Source organism: Tachyglossus aculeatus, chromosome 2 (genome assembly GCF_015852505.1).
Source record: "Tachyglossus aculeatus isolate mTacAcu1 chromosome 2, mTacAcu1.pri, whole genome shotgun sequence".
NCBI classification, from domain to species: domain Eukaryota; kingdom Metazoa; phylum Chordata; class Mammalia; order Monotremata; family Tachyglossidae; genus Tachyglossus; species Tachyglossus aculeatus.
The window spans coordinates 91350845-91374313 of record NC_052067.1 but is presented as its reverse complement, the minus strand read 5'-3'; the positions used below and the strand labels follow the sequence as shown (position 1 = coordinate 91374313).

The following is a 23469-nucleotide window of genomic DNA, read 5'->3' as shown; positions in this document are numbered from 1 at the left end:
CCCACACCTTCCGCTCCTCCGCCGCTAATCTCCTCACTGTACCTCATTCTCGCCTGTCCCGCCATCGACCCCCGGCCCACGTCCTCCCCCTGGCCTGGAATGCCCTCCCTCTGCCCATCTGCCAAGCTAGCTCTCTTCCTCCCTTCAAGGCCCTGCTGAGAGCTCACCTCCTCCAAGAGGCCTTCCCAGACTGAGCCCCTTCCTTCCTCTCCCCCTCGTCCCCCTCTCCATACCCATCTTACCTCCTTCCCTTCCCCACAGCACCTGTATATATGTATATATGTTTGTACATATTTATTACTCTATTTATTTATTTATTTATTTTACTTGTACATATCTATTCTATTTATTTTATTTTATTTTGTTAGTATGTTTGGTTTTGTTCTCTGTCTTCCCCTTTTAGACTGTGAGCCCACTGTTGGGTAGGGACTGTCTCTATATGTAGCCAATTTGTACTTCCCAAGCGCTTAGTACAGTGCTCTGCACACAGTAAGCGCTCAATAAATACGATTGATTGATTGATTGATGTGGGGAGAAGGGCATTCCAGGCCCGGGGGATGACATGGGCCGGGGGTCGATGGCGGGACAGGCGAGAACGAGGCCCGGTGAGGAGATTAGCGGCAGAGGAGCGGAGGGTGCGGGCTGGGCTGGAGAAGGAGAGAAGGGAGGTGAGGTAGGAGGGGGCGAGGGGATGGACAGCCTTGAAGCCCAGGGTGAGGAGTTTCTGCCTGATGCGCAGATTGATTGGTAGCCACTGGAGATTTTTGAGGAGGGGAGTGATATGCCCAGAGCGTTTCTGGACAAAGATAATCCGGACAGCAGCATGAAGTATGGATTGAAGTGGAGAGAGACACGAGGATGGGAGATCAGAGAGAAGGCTGATGCAGTAGTCCAGACGGCATAGGATGACAGCTTGAATGAGCAGGGTAGCGGTTGGGATGGAGAGGAAAGGGCGGATCTTGGCAATGTTGCGGAGCTGAGACCGGCAGGTTTTGGCGACGGCTTGGATGTGAGGGGTGAATGAGAGAGCCGAGTCGAGGATGACACCAAGGTTGCGGGCCCGTGAGACGGGAAGGATGGTAGTGCCGTCAACAGAGATGGGAAAGTCAGGGAGAGGGCAGGGTTTGGGAGGGAAGACAAGGAGTTCAGTCTTGGACATGTGCTTACTTATTCAGCGCTTACTATGTGCCAAGCACTGTTCTAAGCACAGGGGTAGATAAACGGTAATCAGGTGAGCGGGTAATAATAATAATAATAATAATAATGACATTTATTAAGTGCTTACTATGTGCCAAGCACCGTTCTAAGCGCTGGGAAGGTTACAAGGTGATCAGGTTGTACCATAGGGGGCTCACAGTCTTCATCCCCTTTTTACAGATGAGGTAACTGAGGCCCAGAGAAGCGAAGTGATTTGCCCAAATTCACACAGCTGACAAGTGGCGGATGCGGGATAATAATAATAATGATGATGATGGCATTTATTAGGCATTTACTATGTGCCAAGCACTGTTCTAAGCACTGGGGAGGTTACAAGGTGATCAGGTTGTCCCACGGGGGGCTTACAGTCTAGAGAAGCAGCGTGGCTCATTGGAAAGAGCCAGGGCTTTGGAGTCAGAGGTCACGGGTTCGAATCCCACCTCTGCCATATGTCTGCTGTGTGACCTTGCGCAAGTCTCTTAACTTTTCTGAGCCTCAGTTCCCTCATCTGTAAAAGGAGGATGAAGACTGTGAGGCCCCCGTGGGACAACCTGATCATCTTGTAACCTCCCCAGTGCTTAGAACAGTGCTTGACACATAGTAAGCGCTTAACAAATGCCGTCATTATTATTAATTCACATTTTACAGATGAGGCCACTGAGGTCCAGAGAAGTGAAGTGACTTGCCCAAAGTCACCCTGCCGACAAGTGCAGCGTGGCTCAGTGGAAAGGGCTTGGGCTTTGGAGTCAGAGGTTCAAGTCCCGACTCTGCCAACTGTCAGCTGTGTGACTTTGGGCAAGTCACTTAACTTCTCTGGGCCTCAGTGACCTCATCTGTAAAATGGGGATGAAGACTGTGAGCCCCCCGTGGGACAACCTGATCCCCTTGTAACCTCCCCAGTGCTTAGAACAGTGCTTGGCACACAGTAAGCCCTCAATAAACACGATTGATTGATTCCTCTCCCCCTCCTCTCCCTCTCCATCCCCCCCCGCCTTCTCTCCTTCCCTTCCCCACAGCACCTCTATATATGTATATATCTTTGCACCTATTTATTACTCCCTTTATTTATTCTACTTGTACACATCTATTCTATTTATTTCATTTTGTTAATATGTTTGGTTTTTTTGTTTTCCGTCTCCCCCTTTTATCATCATCATCAATCGTATTTATTGAGCGCTTACAGTGTGCAGACCACTGTACTAAGCGCTTGGGAAGTAGAAATTGGCAACATAGAGAGACGGTCCCTACCCAACAGTGGGCTCACAGTCTAGAAGAGAACAAAACCAAACATACTAACAAAATAAAATAAATAGAATAGATATGTACAAGTAAAATAGAGTAATAAATATGTACAAACATATATACATATATGTATATATACAGTCATATATTTTAGACTGCGAGCCCACTGTTGGGTAGGGACCGTCTCTATGTGTTGCCAACTTGTACTAGAGTAATAAATATGTACAAACATATATACATATATGTATACATACATAGATACAGTCATATATTTTAGACTGCGAGCCCACTGTTGGGTAGGGACCATCTCTATGTGTTGCCAACTTGTACTAGAGTAATAAATATGTACAAACATATATACATATATGTATATATACAGTCATATATTTTAGACTGCGAGCCCACTGTTGGGTAGGGACCGTCTCTGTGTGTTGCCAACTTGTACTAAATAGAGTAATAAATACGTACAAACATATATACATATATGTATATATACATATATACAGTCATATATTTTAGACTGCGAGCCCACTGTTGGGTAGGGACCGTCTCTATGTGTTGCCAACTTGTACTAGAGTAATAAATATGTACAAACATATATACATATATGTATACATACATATATACAGTCATATATTTTAGACTGCGAGCCCACTGTTGGGTAGGGACCGTCTCTATGTGTTGCCAACTTGTACTAAATGGAGTAATAAATATGTGCAAACATATATACATATATGTATATATACAGTCATATATTTTAGACTGTGAGCCCACTGTTGGGTAGGGACCGTCTCTGTGTGTTGCCAACTTGTACTAAATAAATAGAGTAATAAATATGTACAAACATATATACATATATGTATATATACAGTCATATATTTTAGACTGCGAGCCCACTGTTGGGTAGGGACCGTCTCTGTGTGTTGCCAACTTGTACTAAATAAAGAGTAATAAATATGTACAAACATATATACATATATGTATATATACAGTCATATATTTTAGACTGCGAGCCCACTGTTGGGTAGGGACCGTCTCTGTGTGTTGCCAACTTGTACTAGAGTAATAAATACGTACAAACATATATACATATATGTATACATACATAGATACAGTCATATATTTTAGACTGCGAGCCCACAGTTGGGTAGGGACCGTCTCTCTATGTTGCCAACTTGGACTTCCCAAGCGCTTAGTACAGTGCTCCGCACACAGTAAGCGCTCAATAAATACGACTGATTGATTGGCACACAGTAGGCGCTTAATAAACGGCATCATCATTCTTAAGTGGCGGAGGCGGGATTCGAACCCGCGACCTCGGCCTCCTCCGCCCGGGCTCCGGCCGCTTCCCCAGGCGCATGCGCGGTGACGTCACCCCCCCGTCCCGCGGGCGCGCGGCTCTGGGTGACGTCAGGGCGGGGCGCCTCGGAGCGCGGCGGACGCGGCCGATTCAAACGGGCGGGCGGGGGCTCCGTCCGTCCGTCCGTCCGTCCTCCGGCCCCGCGCAGGCGCGCGCCCCCTGGCGCCCCCCCCAGCCCGCCCGCCCGCCCGCCCGCCCGGCGGCGCCCCCTGTCGGCCATGTCTTCGTGCGCGGTGCGGCGGGTGCTTCGTCGCGCGCCCCGCGGGGGCCTTCGTCGGCGGCTGAAGAGGGCCAAGGCCCAGCTCCGCCTCAGGGACTCCGCCGACCTGCTGGTCAGGACGACACCCGCAGACCCCCCGAGATCCTCCCCCTCCCCCTCCTCCTCCTCCCCCCTAAATCCTCCGTCTCCATCAGTCGCCAACCTGGACTTCCCAAGCGCTTAGTCCAGTGCTCTGCACGCAGTAAGCGCTCAATCAATACGATGGAATGAATCCTTCTCCCGATCCCCATCCTTCTCCCGATCCTTCTCCCTCCTAGATCCTCCTCCTCCCCCTAGATCCTCATTCCTTCGTTCATTCAAGATCCTCCTCCTCCCCCTAGATCCTCCCCCTCCTCCCCCTAGATCCTCTTTCTCTTCCTCCCCTTAGATCAGTCAATCAATCAATCAATCGTATTTACTGAGCGCTTACTGTGTGCAGAGCACTGTACTAAGCGTTTGGGAAGTACTAGTTGGCAACGTATAGAGACAGTCCCTACCCAACAACAGGCTCACAGTCTAAAAGATCCTTCTTCTCCCACCTAGATCCTCCTCCTCCTCCCCCCTAGATCCTCCTCCTCCCCCTAGACCCTCCTCCCCCAGATCCTTCTCCTCCTCCTCCCCTTCGATCCTTCTCTTCCCCCTAGATCCTCCTCCTCCTTCTACCCCAGATCCTCCTCCTCCCCGCCTTGATCCTCCTCCTCCCTCCTAAATTCCCCCTCCTGCCCCTTACATTCCCCTCCTTCCCCCTAGAGCCCCCTCCTCCCTCCAGATCCTCCTCCTCCCCCCTTGATCGTCCTCCTCCCTCCTAAATTCCCCCTCCTGCCCCTTACATTCCCCTCCTTCCCCCTAGATCCTCCTCCTCCCGCCAGATCCTCCTCCTCCTCTCCCATCCTCTCCCTCCTCACCCTCCTCCTCCTCTTCCCCCAGATCCTCTCCTTCCTCGTCTCCCCCATATCCTCCCCTCTCCCCCCGACTTTCCCCCTCTTCCCTGATCCCCCTCTCCACCTCCCCATCCTCCTCCCCCCAAAAGCCCACCTTTCCCCCTCCCCTTTGCCTCTCTCTCCTCCCCCTCCCTGCTTCCTTCTCCCTCTCCCCAGATCCTCCCCTCTCCCCCCTCCTATCCCCCCATCCTTCCCTCTCCCCCCTCCTACCCTCCGTCCAGATCCTTCCCTCTCCCCCCCCCCCCCCCATCACGGGTTGTGCCCCCGGCTGATGAAGCCCCCTCCCACTCTGTCCTCCCCATGGGGAAGAGGAGGAACAACCAGCCGGTTCTGGCTTTGGGAAGCCTGTGTCTGACAGCGGCAGGCAAAACCAGCCCCAGAAGATGTTCATCTTTTCGCCCAGCTCGAGGGAACAACTGTCCAAGGCCTCCGCCTCCCCCTTCTCCTCCTCCCATCTTTCTCCTCCCCCCCCCCCCCTTCTCCTCCTCCCCATCTTTCTCCCATCTTTCTCCTCCCCCATCTCTCCTGGCCAGTGTTTGCTTCCCACCTCCCCTGCCTTCTCTGCTACTTCCCTCCCCTGGGACCCGTGGGCGCCTGGTCTTTTGGGATGTTTGATAATAATAATAATGATGATGGTATTTGTTAAGCGCTTACTATGTGCAAAGCACTGTTCTAAGCGCTGGGGAGGTTACAAGGTGATCAGGTTGTCCCACGGGGGGCTCACAGTTTTAATCCCCATTTTACAGAGGAGGGAACTGAGGCCCAGAGAAGTTAAGTGACTTGCCCAAAGTCACACAGCTGACAGTTGGCGGAGCCGGGATTTGAACCAATGACCTCTGACTCCAAATAATAACGATGGTATTTGTTAAGCCCTTACTGTGCGCCGGGCACTGTTCTAAGCACTGGGGTAGATACAAGGCAGTGTCCCTGTCCCACACGGAGGTCACGCTCTTAATCCCCATTTTACAGTTGAGGGAACTGGGGCCCAGAGATGTGATGTGACTTGCCCGAGGTCTAATAGCAGACAGGATTAGAACCCACGACCTTCTGAGGACCAGGCCCGTGCTCTATCCACTGGCCATGCTGGTGTTTGTATCTGTTTTGGACCCCGGGCCTAAAACCAGGGAAGGCATCTCTAACCCGGGACAGTGAACGGTCGATGGGTTGGCATTGACTTGGGGTGGGCACCGCCTCTAGGAGCGGGTTTACTGTAAAATTCAAAGTCAGGCTCACAAATCCGACTTCCTTATCCACAAAGACGGCCAAAATCAAAAGAGGCCGAGTGTATTTTAGTCGTATAGGGGTTTGTCCAGGGAAGGACGTTTTAAATGGCACGAAGACAAAATCTTTTCCCCTCCCTCATCCCTCTCCCTCCCCTCCCCCAGAAGGGGTAGTTGAGAAATGTATCAGGTTTGAAATAGCTTGGCCAGATGTGTGGAAGCTTAAACGTTTAAATCATAAAAAGGCGAAGGCTAATTTTTATACCTCTGAAGATGATAAAGTACACTCTGTTTGCAGGTAGTCCCCTGGCTTATGAAATCAATCAATCGTATTTATTGAGCGCTTACTATGTGCAGAGCACTGTACTAAGCGCTTGGGAAGCACAAATTGGCAACATATAGAGACAGTCCCTACCCAACAGTGGGCTCACAGTCTAAAAGGGGGAGACAGAGAACAAAACCAAACATCATACTAACAAAATAAAATAAATAGAATAGATATGTACAAATAAAATAATTATTTTATTTCTTCTTGAAAGCTACGTCAAATCAAAATGTAAATTAGGACCGGTATTCTCCTCGGAACAAAGTTATAAGCGGAGGACTGGTTCCTGAACTAAAGTCCGACGCCCTGTCGATGACTTTGTCCGAGAGGTTCCACGTTAGGGTAGCCAACTTCTGCATCGTCGGAAGCGAATTGGACGTATCGACCTTCCCATGTAATTTCACTTAGCAATCAAACTTCTCTTTTCCTCCGTCGTTTGCCCATTTCCCTGAGGTTCCCACGCAACTCCGGATCTAGTATTGTCGAGGTGGAACTCAGCCATGTGCTGTTGTAAAGCTGAAGTAGGATATAAATTTAGAAATAGGGTAAGGGCCATTCATCATTACTTGAACTGTCTTGAATTGAAGAGAGGGGATGTTTTTGAGCATCATTGGTGATTTTTTCAGTAGCCTTTACTGGGTATGAATTCCTCTAAGTGCCTGGGGATTCATGGGTGATCATTCAGATGAAAGCCCTGAGCTCACAATCTGCTCACAAAATGCCCGCTTCTTGCCCTCTTCCCTCCCCCCCCACCCCAAAAAACCTTTAGAGCTCTTGACCTTGTAGGGGACTTGAATGCAAACCTTGCCCCAATATATACTTTTACTCTGAGTTAAGTACTCTTTCTGAGAACAAGAATTTTAAAAGTTCGGGTAATAGTAAAGCCTGCTACGAGATGGGAAACCTGAAACAGGACAGCAGGGAAGCGGTGTGGCCTAGTGGGAAAAGCACAGGCCTGGTTCTTATTCCAGCCTTGCCACTTGCCTGCTGTGTGATATTAGGCAACTCACCTAAATTTCTCAGCGCTTCAGTTTTGTCTTCTGTCAAGTGGAGGTTAAATACTTGCCGTCCTCCCACTTAGACTGTGAGCTCTATGTGGACAGGGACTGGGTCCCATCTGCATATATTGTATCTGCCCCAGCACTTAGTAGAGTGCTCTGCACATGGTAAGTGCTTAACAAGTACCACAATTAATATTCTCTATCCAGACAACCCCCACTTGATAGGTATTTGTCATATCCTCCGCACACAGTAAGTGCTCAATAAATACGATTAAATGAATGAATATCCTAGCTCGACTATTGCATGCACCCCATTTCTGCTGTTCATTACCAGTCTCTCCCCTCTCCAGTCCCTAGTTAACACTGTTGTCGGTATCATTTTTGTAAATGGCATTGTGCACACACCTCCCCATGACTCAGAAACCTGCAGTGGTTGCCCATTTCTCTGTGTGTCAAGAAGAACTTCCCGACAGTTGAGTTTTAAGGCACACTGTCAGCTCTCTCCCACCTACTTATCCACTCTAGTTTCCCTTGCTACCCTAGCCTGCACTCTTTGTCCCTCGCAAGCCACACTATGCTTTGTTCTCAGCTCTCCCACCCCTGCCCTCTTGCTCACATCCTTCCTTAGCTCGGAAATCCCTCCTTCAGATCCGGCAGGCACACAGCTCTCCCCATCTCCAGAAACCTTCCGAAATTACATCTTCTCCAAGAGGCTTTCCCTAGTTTCTAATTATCCAGTTTATATTCCGTGCCACCGAAGCCTTGGACACACGACTCTCCCAGAGCACTTAGGTGCACGTATCTTGTATTCTGTATTCCTCCTCTCTGTAACTTTAGTGCCAATCTCTCTGGTTAGATTTCAAAATTCCTTAAGATCATGTCTGCTGATTTTATTGTACTCTCCAAGTACAGTGCTCTGTGTGCACACTAAGTATTCAATGAATGCTACTGATCAATAAATCAATTGTATTGAGCACTTACTGTGTACAGAGCACTGTACTAAGCGCTTGGGAAGTACAAGATGGCAACATATAGAGACAGTCCCTACCCAACAGTGGGCTCACAGTCTATAAGGGGGACTAATTTGGATTCAGTGCCATTGGCCAATATGAGAGTAAGGAAGGGGGAACATATTGAGCCCTTTACTGTGTGCAGTGCACTGTAGTGAACCAGCACGGCTTAGTGCGTAGACCACAGGTCTGAAAGTTAGGAAGACCTGGGTTGTAATCCCAGCGCCATCACATAGTAAGTGCTTAACAAATACCATTATTATTATTATTGTCTGGTGTATCACCTTGGACAGGTCACACAACTTCTCTGTGCCTCGGTTACCTTCTCTGTAAAATGGGGATTAAGACTGTGAGCCCCAGGTGGGACATGGACTGTGACCAGCCTGATTGACTTTTATCTACCCCAGTGCTTAGGTCAATGCCTGGCACAAAGTAAGCGCTTAATAGGTACCATAATTATATTACAATATAGTAAGCATTAACAAATACTATAAAAACAAAGTGCTTGGGAGAGTACAGCAGAGCAGCATGGCATAGCGGATAGAGCCGGGACTGGGAGACAGAAAGTTATGGGTTCTAATCCCGGCTCCGCCCCTTGTCTGCTGTGTGACCTTGGGCCAGTCGCTTCACTTCTCTGGGCCTCAGCTACCTCATCTGTAAAAGGGGGATTGAGACTGTGAGTCACACATGGGACAGGGACTGCGTCCAACCCGATTTGCTTTTATCCACCTCAGCACTAAGTACAGTGCCTGGCTCGTAGCGTTTAACAAATACCGTCGTTATTATTATTATACGTTCCCTTTCCATTAGGAGCTTACAGTCTAGAAGGGGAGACAGACATTAAAATACATTACAAAACGTACGTAAATCATATGGGGCTGAGGGTGTGGTGATTCTCAAGTGCTAGAGGGTACAAATCCAAGTGCAGAGGCGATGCTGAAGGGAGAGGGAGGGGAAAAGAGGCCCGAATAAGGCTTTGAAGATGGGGAGAGTGGTGGTCTGTCCTAGGTGAATTGGGAGGGAGTTTGTGGGCAAGGGGTTGGTGGCAAGTTAAAGGATTTCAGAGTTCAGTGATTAGGTTGGCATTGGAGGAGCAAAGTGTGTTGGGTTTAGTAGGACATATGCAAAATAAGATGGGGCGAGGTGATGGAGGGCATTAAAGCTGATGTTAAGGAGTTTCTGTTGATTGCCAAGGTGGATGGGCAACCATTGGAGGTGTCTGAGGAGCAGAGAGATGTGACATGAACACTTTTTTGGAAAAATGATCTGAGCAGCCCAGTGAAGTAAGAACCGGCACGGGGAGAGGCAGGCACAGAGGTCAGCAAGGAGGCTAAGGCAGTAGTCAAGGCAGGCAACTATCTGTTGCCAAATTGTACTTTCCAAGCGCTTAGTACAGTGTTCTGCACACCTTCAGCACTCAATAAATATGATTGAATGAATGAATTTGGCAAGGAGGAGTTCGTTGGTGACCTTTGTGAGGGCAGTTTCCATGGATTGAAGGGGGTGGAAGCCAGATTGCAGAGTGTCAAGGAGAGTGGTGGAGGAGAGGAAATGGAGGCGGCGAGTATAGACAACTCACTCCGAGAGTTTGGAGAGGAAGATGGGGCGATAACCGGAGGGAGCCATGGGGTTAAGGGAGGATTTTTTTGTCAGTCAGTTATATTTTTTGAGCTTTTACTGTGTGTAGAACACTGTACGAAGCGCTTGGGAGAGTTCAAAATATAACAATAAAACAGACGTTCTCTGCCCACAGCAAGCTTACCGTCTAGATGGGGAGACAGACATATAACAATAAAACAGACATTCCCTGCCCAAAGCAAGCTTACCATCTAGATGGGGAGACAGACATTAATGTAAACAAAATTACAGGTATGTACGTAAGTGCTGTGGGGCTGGGAGCAGGGACAAATAAAGGGGACAAGTCAAGGTGACGCAGAAGGGAAGGAGGGCTTAATCAGGGAAGGCCTCTTGGAGGAGATGTGCTTTGAGGAGGGGGAGAGTAGTTGTCGGATGGGAAGAGGGAGGGCTCCCCGGGCCAGAGGCACTTCGTGAGTGAGAGGTCGGCAGCAAGATAGACCTGATCGAGGTACAGTGAGAAGGTTGGCAGTAGGGGAAGAAAAGTATACGGGCTGGGTTATAGTAGGAGAGTAGCGAGGTGAGGAAGAAGGGGGCAAGATGATGGATTGCTTTAAAGGTAAGCACTCTTAAGGATAGGGGAGGCATGACCGTGTTTGAAAGCGGCGGGGAAACAACATTGGAAAGCGAGTGGGGAGAGATGGCAGGGAGGGGGGTAAGTGGTTCGATAAGGTACGAAAAGATGGGGTTGGAGGTGCCGCGGAAGGAGGGGTTGATTTGGAGAGGAGGCAGGCGTCCTTGTCTCGAAACACAGAAAGGGGGTGAGCAGGAGCGATTTTAGGGAGACCACTCCTGATGGTTTCAAGTTTATCAATCAATCAATCGTATTTATTGAGCGCTTACTATGTGCAGAGCACTGTACTAAGCGCTTGGGAAGTACAAATTGGCATCACATAGAGACAGTCCCTACCCAACAGTGGTCTCACAGTCTAAAAGGGGGAGACAGAGAACAGAACCAAACGTACCAACAAAATAAAATAAGTAGGATAGAAATGTACAAGTAAAATAAATAAATAAATAAATAAATAGAGTAATAAATATGTACAACCATATATACATATATACAGGTGCTGTGGGGAAGGGAAGGAGGTAAGACGGGGGGATGGAGAGGGGGACGAGGGGGAGAGGAAAGAAGGGGCTCAGTCTGGGAAGGCCTCCTGGAGGAGGTGAGCTCTCAGCAGGGCCTTGAAGGGAGGAAGAGAGCTAGCTTGGCGGATGGGCAGAGGGAGGGCATTCCAGGCCCGGGGGATGACGTGGGCCGGGGGTCGATGGCGGGACAAGTGAGAGCGAGGTACAGTGAGGAGTTTATCAATAAAATATGTGGCCAGGTCAGTAGGGGCAAGAGATGGGGGGCTTTGAGGGGCCGGGGCCAGGAGGTTTGAAGAAGGAGTTGAACATCTGAAACAACAGGCCCAGGCGGTGAAGACGAAAAGTTGCTTCCAGACGTCATTGGCAACCCTCATCAAACGGTTCTTGCCAATGCTCTGCAAGAACTCACAATGGGGAAAAGAGAATAACTTTCATCTCCTAACTTCCAATTTAGTGAAGGATTTAAGAATTAGATTTAAAGTCAAATGAACGGGCCCTCTGCCTGTACATTGTATATTTCTATATTGCATTGCTCAAGACGATAAATGCCTACACTTGCACTATAGTTTTGCGGCAGTTTAAAAAAAAACCCACAAAAACAAAAAACAAAATGAAAAACTTTTTGCATTACAAAGGAGTGAAACTGCTGCTTTAAATTAAGGGTGCAAATTTTTGGTTACTGTCATTCAGCCTTGACTTATGGTTGCAATTAATACCCAGAGCTAGATCCCTAGGGCAGGGTTTGAAAAATTGATCAGTTTAAGCTGATTTTGCTACCATGACAGTAAACCATTGTGTGCCATTTGAATTGGAAATTTTTCAAAATTAATTTTTAAAAAGTTACCATATGCTTTAAAGTTTGAGTTTCCATGACTGGTTGCTGGTGGAATTTTTACATGGGATACTAATTCTATATTTTATCAATATAGTAATTTAAGCCTACTGTCTGTATTTTTTTTTTCAACAATTGCCCCTCCTTTTCCCAATAACCCCCCTCCCCCCTCCCGTTAACTTTTGCGGAGTTTTTACATAAACTCCGTCCTGACAAGTGTAATTGAACAGAATGTGTTTCGGATGTAGCTGCTTTGTAGAAAATTTGTATTCATGTTTCAGCCATGACGATTCGGGATCGTTTCTGTTTTTGCTATTTTAGTCCATTGGAAAAAAAAAACAGGGTTATTGCAGTTCTGACTGACGGGTTCTGTCACTTCCGAGAGAGCTGGTCGTCTCTCAAGTCACTGGGATATTTTGACCAAGGAAAGAACTCTTCATTCCGAGTCGGGTCAGACCCAAAGTTGGAGAGCAGGACTTTAAGAGTAGCTAGCTTCCAGGGCTGATCTGCCTTTGGGCCTGCCCCTCAGTGGATTAACATTCACTCATTTAGTCATTCAATCGTATTTATTGAGCACTTACTGTGTGCAGAGCGCTTGGGAGAGTACAATGCAACAATAAACAGACCCATTCCCTGCCCGCAACAAGCTGACAGTCTTACATTATCTCGGGACCAGGATCGTGGAAGCCAAGGAGGAAGACCTGATCGACCCAGATGCGGGAGTACTAGTAATATTAAGCACTTACTGTGTGCAGAGCACAGCACTTGTCTGCTGTGTGACCTTGGGCAAGGCGCTTCACTTCTCTGGGCCTCGGTGACCTCATCTGTAGAATGGGGATTAAGACCGTGAGCCCCATGTGGGACAGGGACTGTGTCCAAACCCGATTTTCTGGTATCGAGTGCTTAGTCCAGTGCCTGGCACATAGTAAGCGCTTAACAAATACCACAATTATTGGTACTAAGCACTTAGAGAGAACACACAATTGGGAATTTGACCATGGCTGGAGCTTGTAAAAAAAAGAAAATCCCCATGGGCCAGTGTCAACAACCAGAGCATTCTGGAACTTCAAGCACCCTTTAAATATTTGCTCTTCACCCTACACTCAGCCCCACAGCACTTATGTACGTATCTGCAGTTTATTTTAAAGTATGTCTTCCCCTCTAGACTGTAAACCCTTTGTAGGCAGGGAATGTGTCTACCAATTTCTTTGTATTCTCCCAAGCGCTTAGTGTTCTGTACTCGATAAATTCCATCAGTGAGTTGATCAAACCTATCCCCATCAAGCTAATTGGAGGTCTGGGGTCTTTACCAGATGGTCAGTAGGTCTGACAAGCCAACTTGAACCCAACTGGGTTCAGCTTTGTGTGGTCTAAGCTGGTTGTCCAGGTTTGGGACCCAAAGCCAGGGCCCAGCCAATGTAAGACTTCTGCAGATTTTTATTATTATTATTATTATATGCCGTCAAGTCATTTCCGATTCATAGCGACTCCATGGATATACTTTCATCAGAATGTTCTGTCCTCTACCATAATCCGCAACCTTTCTAATGGTTCTTCTGTTATCGTTGTTATGGTCTCTATCCATCTAGCGCAGATGGTTAGGACAGCGTTCATTTCTAGTCTTGAATCCGCTAGGCAAGATCGCTTAAGTGAACATGGGATATTTTTGTTTTGGAAAAATTAAAAAAAAAAGTCTCAAATCACCGGCCTGAAAATGACCTTTGTTTAATAACTTTTGAATTTGGGAGTGCTTTTTTCCCATTTCTAAAGCGCTTTTGCAACAGTTCTCATTTTATCCTCGCAAGAGCCCTGTTGTTGGGAAAAGGCAGGTACTATCTCCATTTTAAAGATGAAGACACTGAGAGGTAAAGTGACTTGGTTAAGTTCCCACAGCAAAGTGGCAGAATGCATGCCTTCTAGCTCACAGACTCCCATGTGCCTTCCACTAGACCACACTGCCTTCCTCGTAAAACTTACTATTTCATCTATTCATCTGAAGAAGAGCCTCCATCCAATTTCCTGGCTATGTTTAACACTGGCCCTCTTCTTAAAGAGGCTGTGGAGTTGACAAAAAACATAGCTATCCTTTCTTCTAGAAGAAAGCACTTAATCGTTAATGACAGCAGCATTTGTTGAGCGCCTACTATAGTAGACTGTATTAGGTAGTTGGGAGCATACAATAAAAGTTATGATCCCATTGCACTTAGGTGCTAAAAACCAGTCAGTCAATTAGTCATATTTATTGAGTGTTTACTGTATATCGAGCACTGTACTAAGTACTTACCATTATTACTCTTGGTAGGGTGGGCTGACAAGCTTGAGGGTTATGCTTTTGGCAAAATAGTCTAAAAAAACCCAATATTCTAAATAGGATATATATTCCAAGCTGCAAACTAACCACTTATTTTAAAATTTCAATATTGCATTTAGCACATTCTATTTAAAATTGCTGCACATTTTACAAGTAAGTGAAAATTCATCATCTGTATTGGCCAATGCATAATTGATTGGGTGGCTGGGGGTCACATCGTACAGTGCTCTGCACACAGTAAGCACTCAATTAATACGATTGAATGAATCAATGCACAAGTCAACCCTAATGGTAGGCTGTAAAAATTTCACAGATCCCACTTTTGGCTTGTTTTGGGACTAACGTTAGGATCTAGCACTTTGTCAGGTCTCATCAGTGTTTGGTTGGTGCCTAAACTTTGGTTGGTTTCATGCTTTTTCAGGCCCCAAAAATAATTTTCTACTGGAAGATTCTCTTCAGAAACTTCACATTGCCCTTAAATCTAGATCTGCACTAAAGGAGCTTCAGGGAAATGTGTTTACGGAAATTTATTTGAATCATTTTTTTTTTCAATTTTCTTCTGCAGTTCTCTACTAACAAGTGCTTTTTAGGAAAGCTTGTGTAAATGGAATGGTTGCTACTATTTTAGGCTCAATTTTGATAAAATAACCATGCACCATTAATTTGCACTATAATCTCACAGCGGCAGGTATAGTGGCAGCCCTAGGGCCGTAAACCATGTCATCCTGGTCCAAACCAAGTATTTCCAGCCTGTCTTATCCTTTTCTTTCCTTTATCAGGAAAGTATCTCTTTGGGTATGCACAGCAGTTTAGAAAGGCTTTGGTTGCAAGACCATTTGTCAGTCCAAGGAAGTTGTACATGCATTTTTAATCTGATAGGATAATCCTGGTTTTGAAGAACCTCTAGGCAAATGATACCTGATTAAGTGCTTTGGAAAGGTCCCGAGGAGTAACCTCAACACTCTTGTTGGTAGAAGTGAATGTAATTTTTGGAAATGCTAGCATCCACTAAGGGACTTTTTAATTTGCAAGTATGAGCTTCTGCCAACGAGAGATTCACAGAGAGCCTAACTGGGTCAACGTAGATAGCCAAAAACATCATATGGCCTTGATATTTGATAGAGTTTGAGGCAGAACGCAGTCTTCCATTCCCAGGCCCAATGGTTCCCCACTCCTTTTTTTTTTTTCTTTCTGACTCCTGGCAAGAACCTTTTCTGAATATTTCTTTTAGCCTCTCTTACTGTCCATTGTAATTCGTGGGCAGCTGTCCTCCCTCCCCCTTTCCTTTTCCCCCACTGTGACTATCAGTAACTTAACCCCAAGTTCATCCCACCTTTTGAACCCATTCTTGGGAACCTCTCATGACCCCTCCCCCCACCTCCACCCCAGCAAGACCTGGTGCTTTATTTTATTTTATTTTTTTAAATGATGTTATGAGTACTCTAGCAAATGCTAGAACAACTTCGGAAAACAGGAGAAAAGTATAGCCAGAGGAATCACTTTGGAAAAAATGTCACATCTCTGTACTCTGAATGTGGCATTGAATCGATTTCACAATGTAATTGACTTGATAATAATAGTATTAGTTCGACGTTTACTATGTGTAAAGCACTGTACTAAGCGCTGGGGTAGATACAAGATGATCGGGTCCCACATGGGGCTCACACTCTGAGTAGGAGAGAGATCAGGTATTGAATCCCCATTTTGCAGATGAGTAAACTGAAACACAGAGACGTGAAGTGACTTGCCTGAGGTCAATCAACAGACACGTGGCAGAGTCAGGATTAGAACTCAGGTCCTCTGACTCTCAGCCCCATGCTCTTTCCACTAGGCTATGCTGCTTCTCAGTGCTCAGGGAAAGTAAATTATCACTCAAGTTTGTTTTTTTTTTTTTTCAAATAGTGCGCTTCAATATGTAAGGTTTGTTCATTTTTTGAATCCCCTGAATGAATCCCCGTGTTGATATGTATGGTAATTTACCAGGTTCTTTTATTGTACTGCCACTGTTGCTTGAATGTTTCAGATATTCCCTGCATGAGTTGTTGAAAAGATCTTTAATCAGATTAAAAACGACTTTGATTGTTTGCCAAGCAAACCTGCAAGAATGTCTGCTTTTTATATAGTACATATATTTTTATAAAAATTGGCATCATTTGGAAGAATCTGTTGCGTATTAATATTTTTGTAGTTCAGCAGATTAAAAGATTTCATCCATGTGGTCTGCTAGTCACACCAACATTAAAACCATTCATAGCAATCAAAGTGTATCCTACGTGGGTGCACATGGATAGACTTCACCAGAGACATACGGAATAAGGTTTGGGGGCTATTTAAGGAAAAATAAGGTGTATGTGATTTAATATGGCAGTCCCAACTTCAAAATATGCAGTATTTTGAGGCAGGCTTTCTGACCAATTTTTCTTTTTCCCTTTTTCAAAAAAGGTGCATTTGAACTGTTTACTCTTTCTTCATCGTTTAGCAGAAGAAGCCAGGGTAAAGGCTTTTGGAAACAAGAGTAAAATCATTAAGACTGATCATGTCCTAGCTGCGGCAAAGGTAACCAAAGAAAAGCTGAAAATATTTTCTTGGGCTGGAAGTAATTTCAAAGAGGCCACCTAGCCAACCTCTCCCTACTTCTTAATCATTTATAGTTGAAGACTAGAAAGAAGTGTGTTACAGACTCTGATTGGATATGTTAGGACACTGTAACTGGATTTTTAAAGAATTTTTCCTCTTGTTACCCGTAAGGCAAAGACCAAGGAAAAATAGATTTCAACAGAAAATTGGTTTTTACTGATGCGGAATATTTCGAATGGCATTTTTGCCATTAGCCTGATGGAAGCGAACTTCATTTACTCAAACTCCCTGCAGATATCTCAGTATTTAGTTTATGACTCTTTTACTCCTGGAGTTCTTTAAATGTAAGCACATTAAAGATGTACAAATTGTAGTTCCTGCTGCAAACAAATCGAGCTATCCTAACTAAATGTATGCCATGCTGATTTTTCACATTCCGCTGAAGATGGGAGACTCTCTTCCTCCCCTGCCAGCAAGGAGACTGATCCTCTGGGGAAAATGCAACAGGGTGGAATGAGGTCGACCTTTCCTTCGCTTTCCTTTCATTTCCCCTCTAGATTGTAAGCTTGTTGTGGGCAGGTCATGTGTCTGTTTATTGTTTGTACTCTCCCAGGTGCTTAGTGCAGTGCTCTGCACACAGCAAACACTCCACAAACACGGATTGATTGACTGACTTTACAGTCTAGGGGGTGAGAAAGACGTTAATATAAATATGTCTTTCAAAATATGGAAGAACCAAGTTCATTGTGTTCGGTGCTTTAGCACACCTAGTTCAGAAAATATCAGGAAAGGACTTTTCCTAGTTGCCCAGACTCTTATCTGTTTAACAGTACAAGATGCGGTTATTACGATGAGTTGTTTAAGAGATGGCAATCTTTTATACTTCTATCCTCGATTTGTTTCACTGTTTGACCTGCAGTAAAAATAGAGATGATGATAAATGTTCCTGTTTTGCCTTCACAGGTGGTTTTAAAGAAGAGCAGAGGTTAGAAACTGAGGATACAATCTTTGAACTGCGTACTTTCTCAAGGATATACTCCACAGACTTAATTGTAACAAGCGATGAAACCCTATGGCTTAATAACTATTAATGTAGAAATTAACGTGGGTTTGGAAAACGTGTATTGTCACTGCTGCCATGTTTATGCCTCAGGTGAATAAATATTTAGGATTTCAACCTAGCATCTTTTTACGAATGATTTATTCTTACTAAAGTCAATGTGTACCTTTCAACTTAATAAAACTGGCATTAAGTGCACTATTTGCTCAGTTTCAAATGTCATTTGTCCCCATTTTTAAAGTTGAGTTCAGCCTTTAAAAAATAGCCGTGCTTAATATACTATGGGAGGCAGTTAGGCTGCTCATATTATAGACAGTGGAAATCTGAATCGGGAATGTGGTCTGGGAAAGAGATTTGGCTAGAAAGGCTAAGATGTTTGAGTCAATCGGTCGTGTTGGGAGTTTATTGTGTGCAGAGCACTGCAATAAACACTTGGGCAAATACAGTAGAATTGGTAGTATGATCACTGCCCATTATGGAGTTTACAGTCTAGAAGGGGGGACAAAAGTTAACGTAAATGAGAGAGGGAATAATAGAGAAGCTAAGAAGCTTCGCCACTTGAGGTCTGGGTCAGTTTTTCAAGGGAGTGAGGAAACCAGAAGCTATCAGAGTCATGGTGCGGTATATAGAGGTTGTTTAGAGGACATGATAGGGTTTATAGAACTATGGGGATTTGCTGTCACCTCCTGAGCCTGATTTACGCTGCACCTGAATAGGGATTTTCCTTGTTAACGTCATCAGACTCATAAAAATAAACATAAAGCAGGACCAAATCCTTTACCGAACAGCTGTGATTTGGAGGATTGGTCTGAGCCGCTAATTTAAGAAACCTAAAATGAGATAAAATGGATGGGCATTAAGACTGGGTGCTTAAACATGTAATTCTCCCAAGGAGTAGCTTTAGGATCTTAGTTTTGCACTTAAATTTTAACACATTTTTATTTTCATGATCCAAGAATTAAAAGTGTAATTCATTTTTTCTCTGAGCCAAGTTCACCATGCCGAGTTTCCAGCTGTAAGACGGAAAAAAGGACCAATTTATTTGAACGTCTTGAAGTCCAGGGATAATTCTGGATTTGTGGGGGTGGGAAGGAACCCACAATGATCTCTCCCACCTCCTTACCCTTTAAAGCTCCTGAGGACCTTACCTTTATTTCCTTACCCATCGCTACAGAGTTTCTAAGTGAGCTGAGTGGATTTTTATATTCTTGAAGCTATTGTTGTGGGCAGGGAACATGTCCACCAACTCTGTTAATTACACTTTCCCAAGTTTTGTAGGCTCAGTAAATATGATTGGAGTTTGTTGGATAGGTACTGTATTTTAGGGCCTAAACCTTTAGAAGTCCGTTGTTCTTTGAATGCACTCCAGTCCAAAGAAGCGCTTCCAAGAGAAGCAGCGTGGCTTAGTGGAAAGGGCTCGGGAGTCAGCGGTCGTGGATTCTAATCCCAGCTCTACCACTTGTCAGCTGTGTGACTTTGGGCAAGTCGCTTAATTTCTCTGGGCCTCAGTTACCTCATCTGTAAAATGGGGATTAAGACTATAAGCCCCACTTGCGACAACCTGATAATCTTGTATTTACTCCAGTGCTTAGACTAGTGCTTGGCACATATTAAGCACTTAACAAATACCGTCATTATTATCCAAGAAGCATGTAAGGAAAACACTTCAAGGAACCTGACAACAGTTAATGGGAATATTTTCTTAAGTATTAATTCAGTCCATCAGGTCTGAGCTCCCCAAAGTTACCTCTCCCCTTTCTCCACCCGGCCTCACCTCAACCCTCTCCTCTACTTTCCCATCCTTCCCAGCAGTATCTTCAGAAGAGATCTCCTCCCTCCTCTCAAGTGCCACCCCCTCCACCTGTGCTTCGGATCCCATTCCCTCCCACCTTATAAAAACTCTCACCCCTTCCCTCTTCCCCTCCTTAACTTCTATCTTCAACTGCTCACTCTCCAATGGCTTCTTCCCCTCAGCCTTCAAGCATGCCTGAGTCTCCCCCATCCTAAAAAAGCCCTCTCATGACCCCACTGTCCCTTCCAGTTTTCGCCCTAAGTCCCTCCTATCCTTCCTTTCCAAATTCCTAGAATGAGTCATCTACACTCGCTGCCTCAAATTCCTCAACTACAACTCTCTCCTAGACCCCCTCCAGTCTGGCTTCTGTCCCTTAAACTCCACTGAAACTGCCCTCTCAGAGGTCACCAATGACCTCCTTCTTGGCAAGTCCAACGGCTCCTACTCGATCCTAATCCTCCTCGACCTCTCAGCTGCCTTTGACATTGTGGACCATCCCATTCTCCTCAACACGCTATCCTACCTTGGCTTCACAGACTCCGTCCTCTCCTGGTTCTCCTCTTATCTCTTCGCCGTTCATTCTCAGTCTCCTTTGCAGGCTCCTCCTCCCCCTCCCATCGCCTTACTGTAGGGGTTCCTCACGGGGCAGTTCTTGGTCCCCTTCTATTCTCTATCTATACTCACTCCCTTGGGAAACTCATTAGCATCCACGGCTTCAACTATCATCTCTATGCTGATGGCACTCAAATCTATATCTCCGCCCCTGCTCTCTCTCCCTCCCTCCAGGCTCGTATCTCCTCCTGCTTTCAGGACATCTCCATCTGGATGTCTGCCCGCCATCTAAAACTCAACATGTCTAAGACTGAGCGCCTTATCTTCTCTCCCAAACCCTGCCCTCTCACTGACTTTCCCGTCACTGTAGACGGCACTACCATCCTTCCCATCTCACAAGCCCGCAACCTTGATTTCATCCTCAACTCCGCTCTCTCATTCACCCCACACATCCAATCCGTCACCAAAACCTGCCGGTCTCACCTCCACAACATCGCCAAGATCCGCCCTGTCCTCTCCATCCAAATTGCTACCTTGCTGGTTCAATCTCTCGTCGTAACCCGACTGGATTACTGCATCAGCCTCGTCTCTGATCTCCCATCCTCCTGTCTCTTCCCGCTTCAGTCTGCACTTCACTCTGCTGCCCGGATTATCTTTGTACAGAAATGCTCTGGGCATGTCGCTCCCCGCCTCAAAAATCTCCAGTGGCTGCCTATCAAAGTTTGCATGAAGCAAAACCTCCTCACTCTCGGCTTCAAGGCTGACCATCACCTCGCCCCCTCCTACCTCACCTCCTTTCTCTCCTTCTCCAGCCCAGCCCGCACACTCTACTCTTCTGCCACCACTAACCTCCTCACTGTGCCTCGTTCTCTCCTGTCCCGCCGTCAACTCCTGGCCCACATCCTACCTCTGGCCTGAAATACCCTCCCTCTACATGTCCACCAAACTAGCTCTATCCCCTCAAAGCCCTACTGAGAGCTCACCTCCTCCAGGAGGCCTTCCCAGACTGAGCCCTCCCTTTTTCTCTCCTCCTCCCCTCCCCATCGCCCCCTCCTCTGCCCTTTCCCCTTCCCTTCCCCACAGCACTTGTATATATTTGCACATATTTATTACTCTATTCATTTTATTTGTACATATTTATTACTCTTTTATTTGTTCATATTTATTACTCTATTTTATTAAGGATGTGTATATAGCTAAAATTCTATTTATTCTGATGGTCTTGATACCTGGCTACTTGTTTCGTTGTCTGTCTCTGACTTCTAGACTGTGAGCCCATTGTTGGGTAGGGACCATCTCTATATGCTGCCGATTTGTGCTTCCCAAGTGCTTAGTACAGTGCTCTGCACACAGTAAGCACTCAATAAATATGATTGATTGAATGAATGAACACATTATGCAGCCTTGGCTTCACGGACTCCGTTCTCTCCTGGTTTTCCTCATCTCTCTGGCCATACATTCTTGGTTTTCTCCTCGGGCTCCTCCTCCCCCCTCCCAACCCTTACTGTAGGGGTTCCTCAAGGGTCAGTTCTTGGTTCCCTGCTGTTCTCCATCTATACTCACTCCCTTGGTGAACTCATTCGCTCTCCTGGCTTCAACCATCATCTCTATGCTGATGACACCCAAATCTACATCTCTTCCCCTGTTCTCTCTCCTCCCTCCAGGCTCGTATCTCCTCCTGCCTTCAGGACATCTCCACCTGGATGTCCTCCCACCAACTAAAACTCAACATGTCCAAGACATAGCTCCTTATCTTCCTTCCCAACCCCTGTCCTCTCCCTGACTTTCATGTCACTGTGGATAGCACTACCATCATTCCTGTCTCACAAGCCCACAACCTTGGTGCCATCCTTTACTCCGCTCTCTCATTCACCCCACATATACAATCCGTCATCAAAACCTGCCGGTCTCACCTTCACAACAGTCACCAAAGTCCGCCCTTTCCTCTCCAACCAAACCACCACCTTGTTGGCTCAATCTCTCATCCTATCCTGACTGGATTACTGCATCAGCCTCCTTTCTGATCTCCCATCCTCCTGTTTCTCCCCACTTCAGTCTATACTTCATTTGGCTGCCCAGATTATCTTTCAACAGAAACGCTCTGGGCATGCAGCTCCCCTCCTCAAAAATCTCCAGTGGCTGCCAGTCAGCCTCCATATCCAGCAAAAACTCCTCACCCTGGGCTTCAAGCCTCGGCCATCACCTCGCCCCTTCCTACCTCACCTCCCCTCTCTCCTTCTCCAGCCCAGCCCACACCCTCCGCTCCTCTGCCGCTAATCTCCTCCCCGTGCCTCGTTCTTGCCTGTCCCGCCGTCGACCCCCGGCCCACGTCCTCCCTCTGGCCTGGAATGCCCTCCCTCCTCACATCCGCCAAGCTAGCTCTCTTCCTCTTTTCAAAGCCCTACTGAGAGCTCACCTCCTCCAGGAGGCCTTCCCACACTGAACCCCCCTTTTTTCTCTGCTCCTCCTCCCCTCCCTCTACCCTTTCCCCTTCCCCTCCCCACAGCACTTGTGTATATTTGTATATATTTATTTCTCTTCATTTTACTAATGATGTGTCTATATCTGTAATTCTATTTTGATGGTATTGACACCTGTCTACGTGTTTTGTTTTCTGTCTCCCCCTTCAAGACTGTGAGCCTGTTGTTGGGTAGCCACTGTCTATATCTGTTGCCAAATTGTACTTTCCAAGCACTTAGTACAGTGCTCTGAACACCATAAATGCTCAATAAATGCGATCGAATGAATGATGAATGAAGTATGACAGCAGGAAGGAAAAAAACCCATCAATTTTCTGAATGTAAGTCGTAAGCTGAAGAAACAATACAATAGTAGCTGATGCCATTGAAGAACTTAGATTCTGTTGTGAATTAATATTCCAATATTCCAGTATTAATATTCTTATATTCCGGCTCTGATCCTTAAGGGCACTAGAATATGAAGGTTTCAGTGATAGATCATCATTTTTTGAAGGACAGTACATCCAGCTGCATTATATCTCCTTAGATGTAACTCTGGAGTGATGACTTTTCATTCAATTGTATTTATTGAGCGCTTACTGTGTGC

At 46.1% G+C, this 23469-nt stretch overlaps 1 protein-coding gene across 1 annotated transcript; it reads left to right on the top strand.

Annotated features, from left to right (window-relative positions):
* The first annotated feature begins 4013 nt into the window (after positions 1-4013).
* CENPW (centromere protein W) lies at positions 4014-18181 on the top strand. The gene is made up of 3 exons (XM_038742344.1): positions 4014-4131; positions 16865-16978; positions 17963-18181. The coding sequence occupies exons 1-3, from the start codon at positions 4018-4020 to the stop codon at positions 17987-17989; spliced, it is 255 nt and encodes an 84-aa protein (XP_038598272.1). The 5' UTR covers positions 4014-4017; the 3' UTR covers positions 17990-18181.
* Positions 18182-23469: the final 5288 nt, after the last annotated feature.

What these genes read in the sequence shown, in the direction of transcription:
- CENPW (XM_038742344.1), top strand. Translation starts at nt 4,018, where the DNA reads ATGTCTTCGTGCGCGGTGCGGCGGGTGCTTCGTCGCGCGCCCCGCGGG. An exon ending in GGGACTCCGCCGACCTGCTG is followed by an intron (nt 4,132 to 16,864) that starts GTCAGGACGACA and finishes TTTTCAAAAAAG; the next exon opens with GTGCATTTGAACTGTTTACT. An exon ending in ATGTCCTAGCTGCGGCAAAG is followed by an intron (nt 16,979 to 17,962) that starts GTAACCAAAGAA and finishes TTGCCTTCACAG; the next exon opens with GTGGTTTTAAAGAAGAGCAG.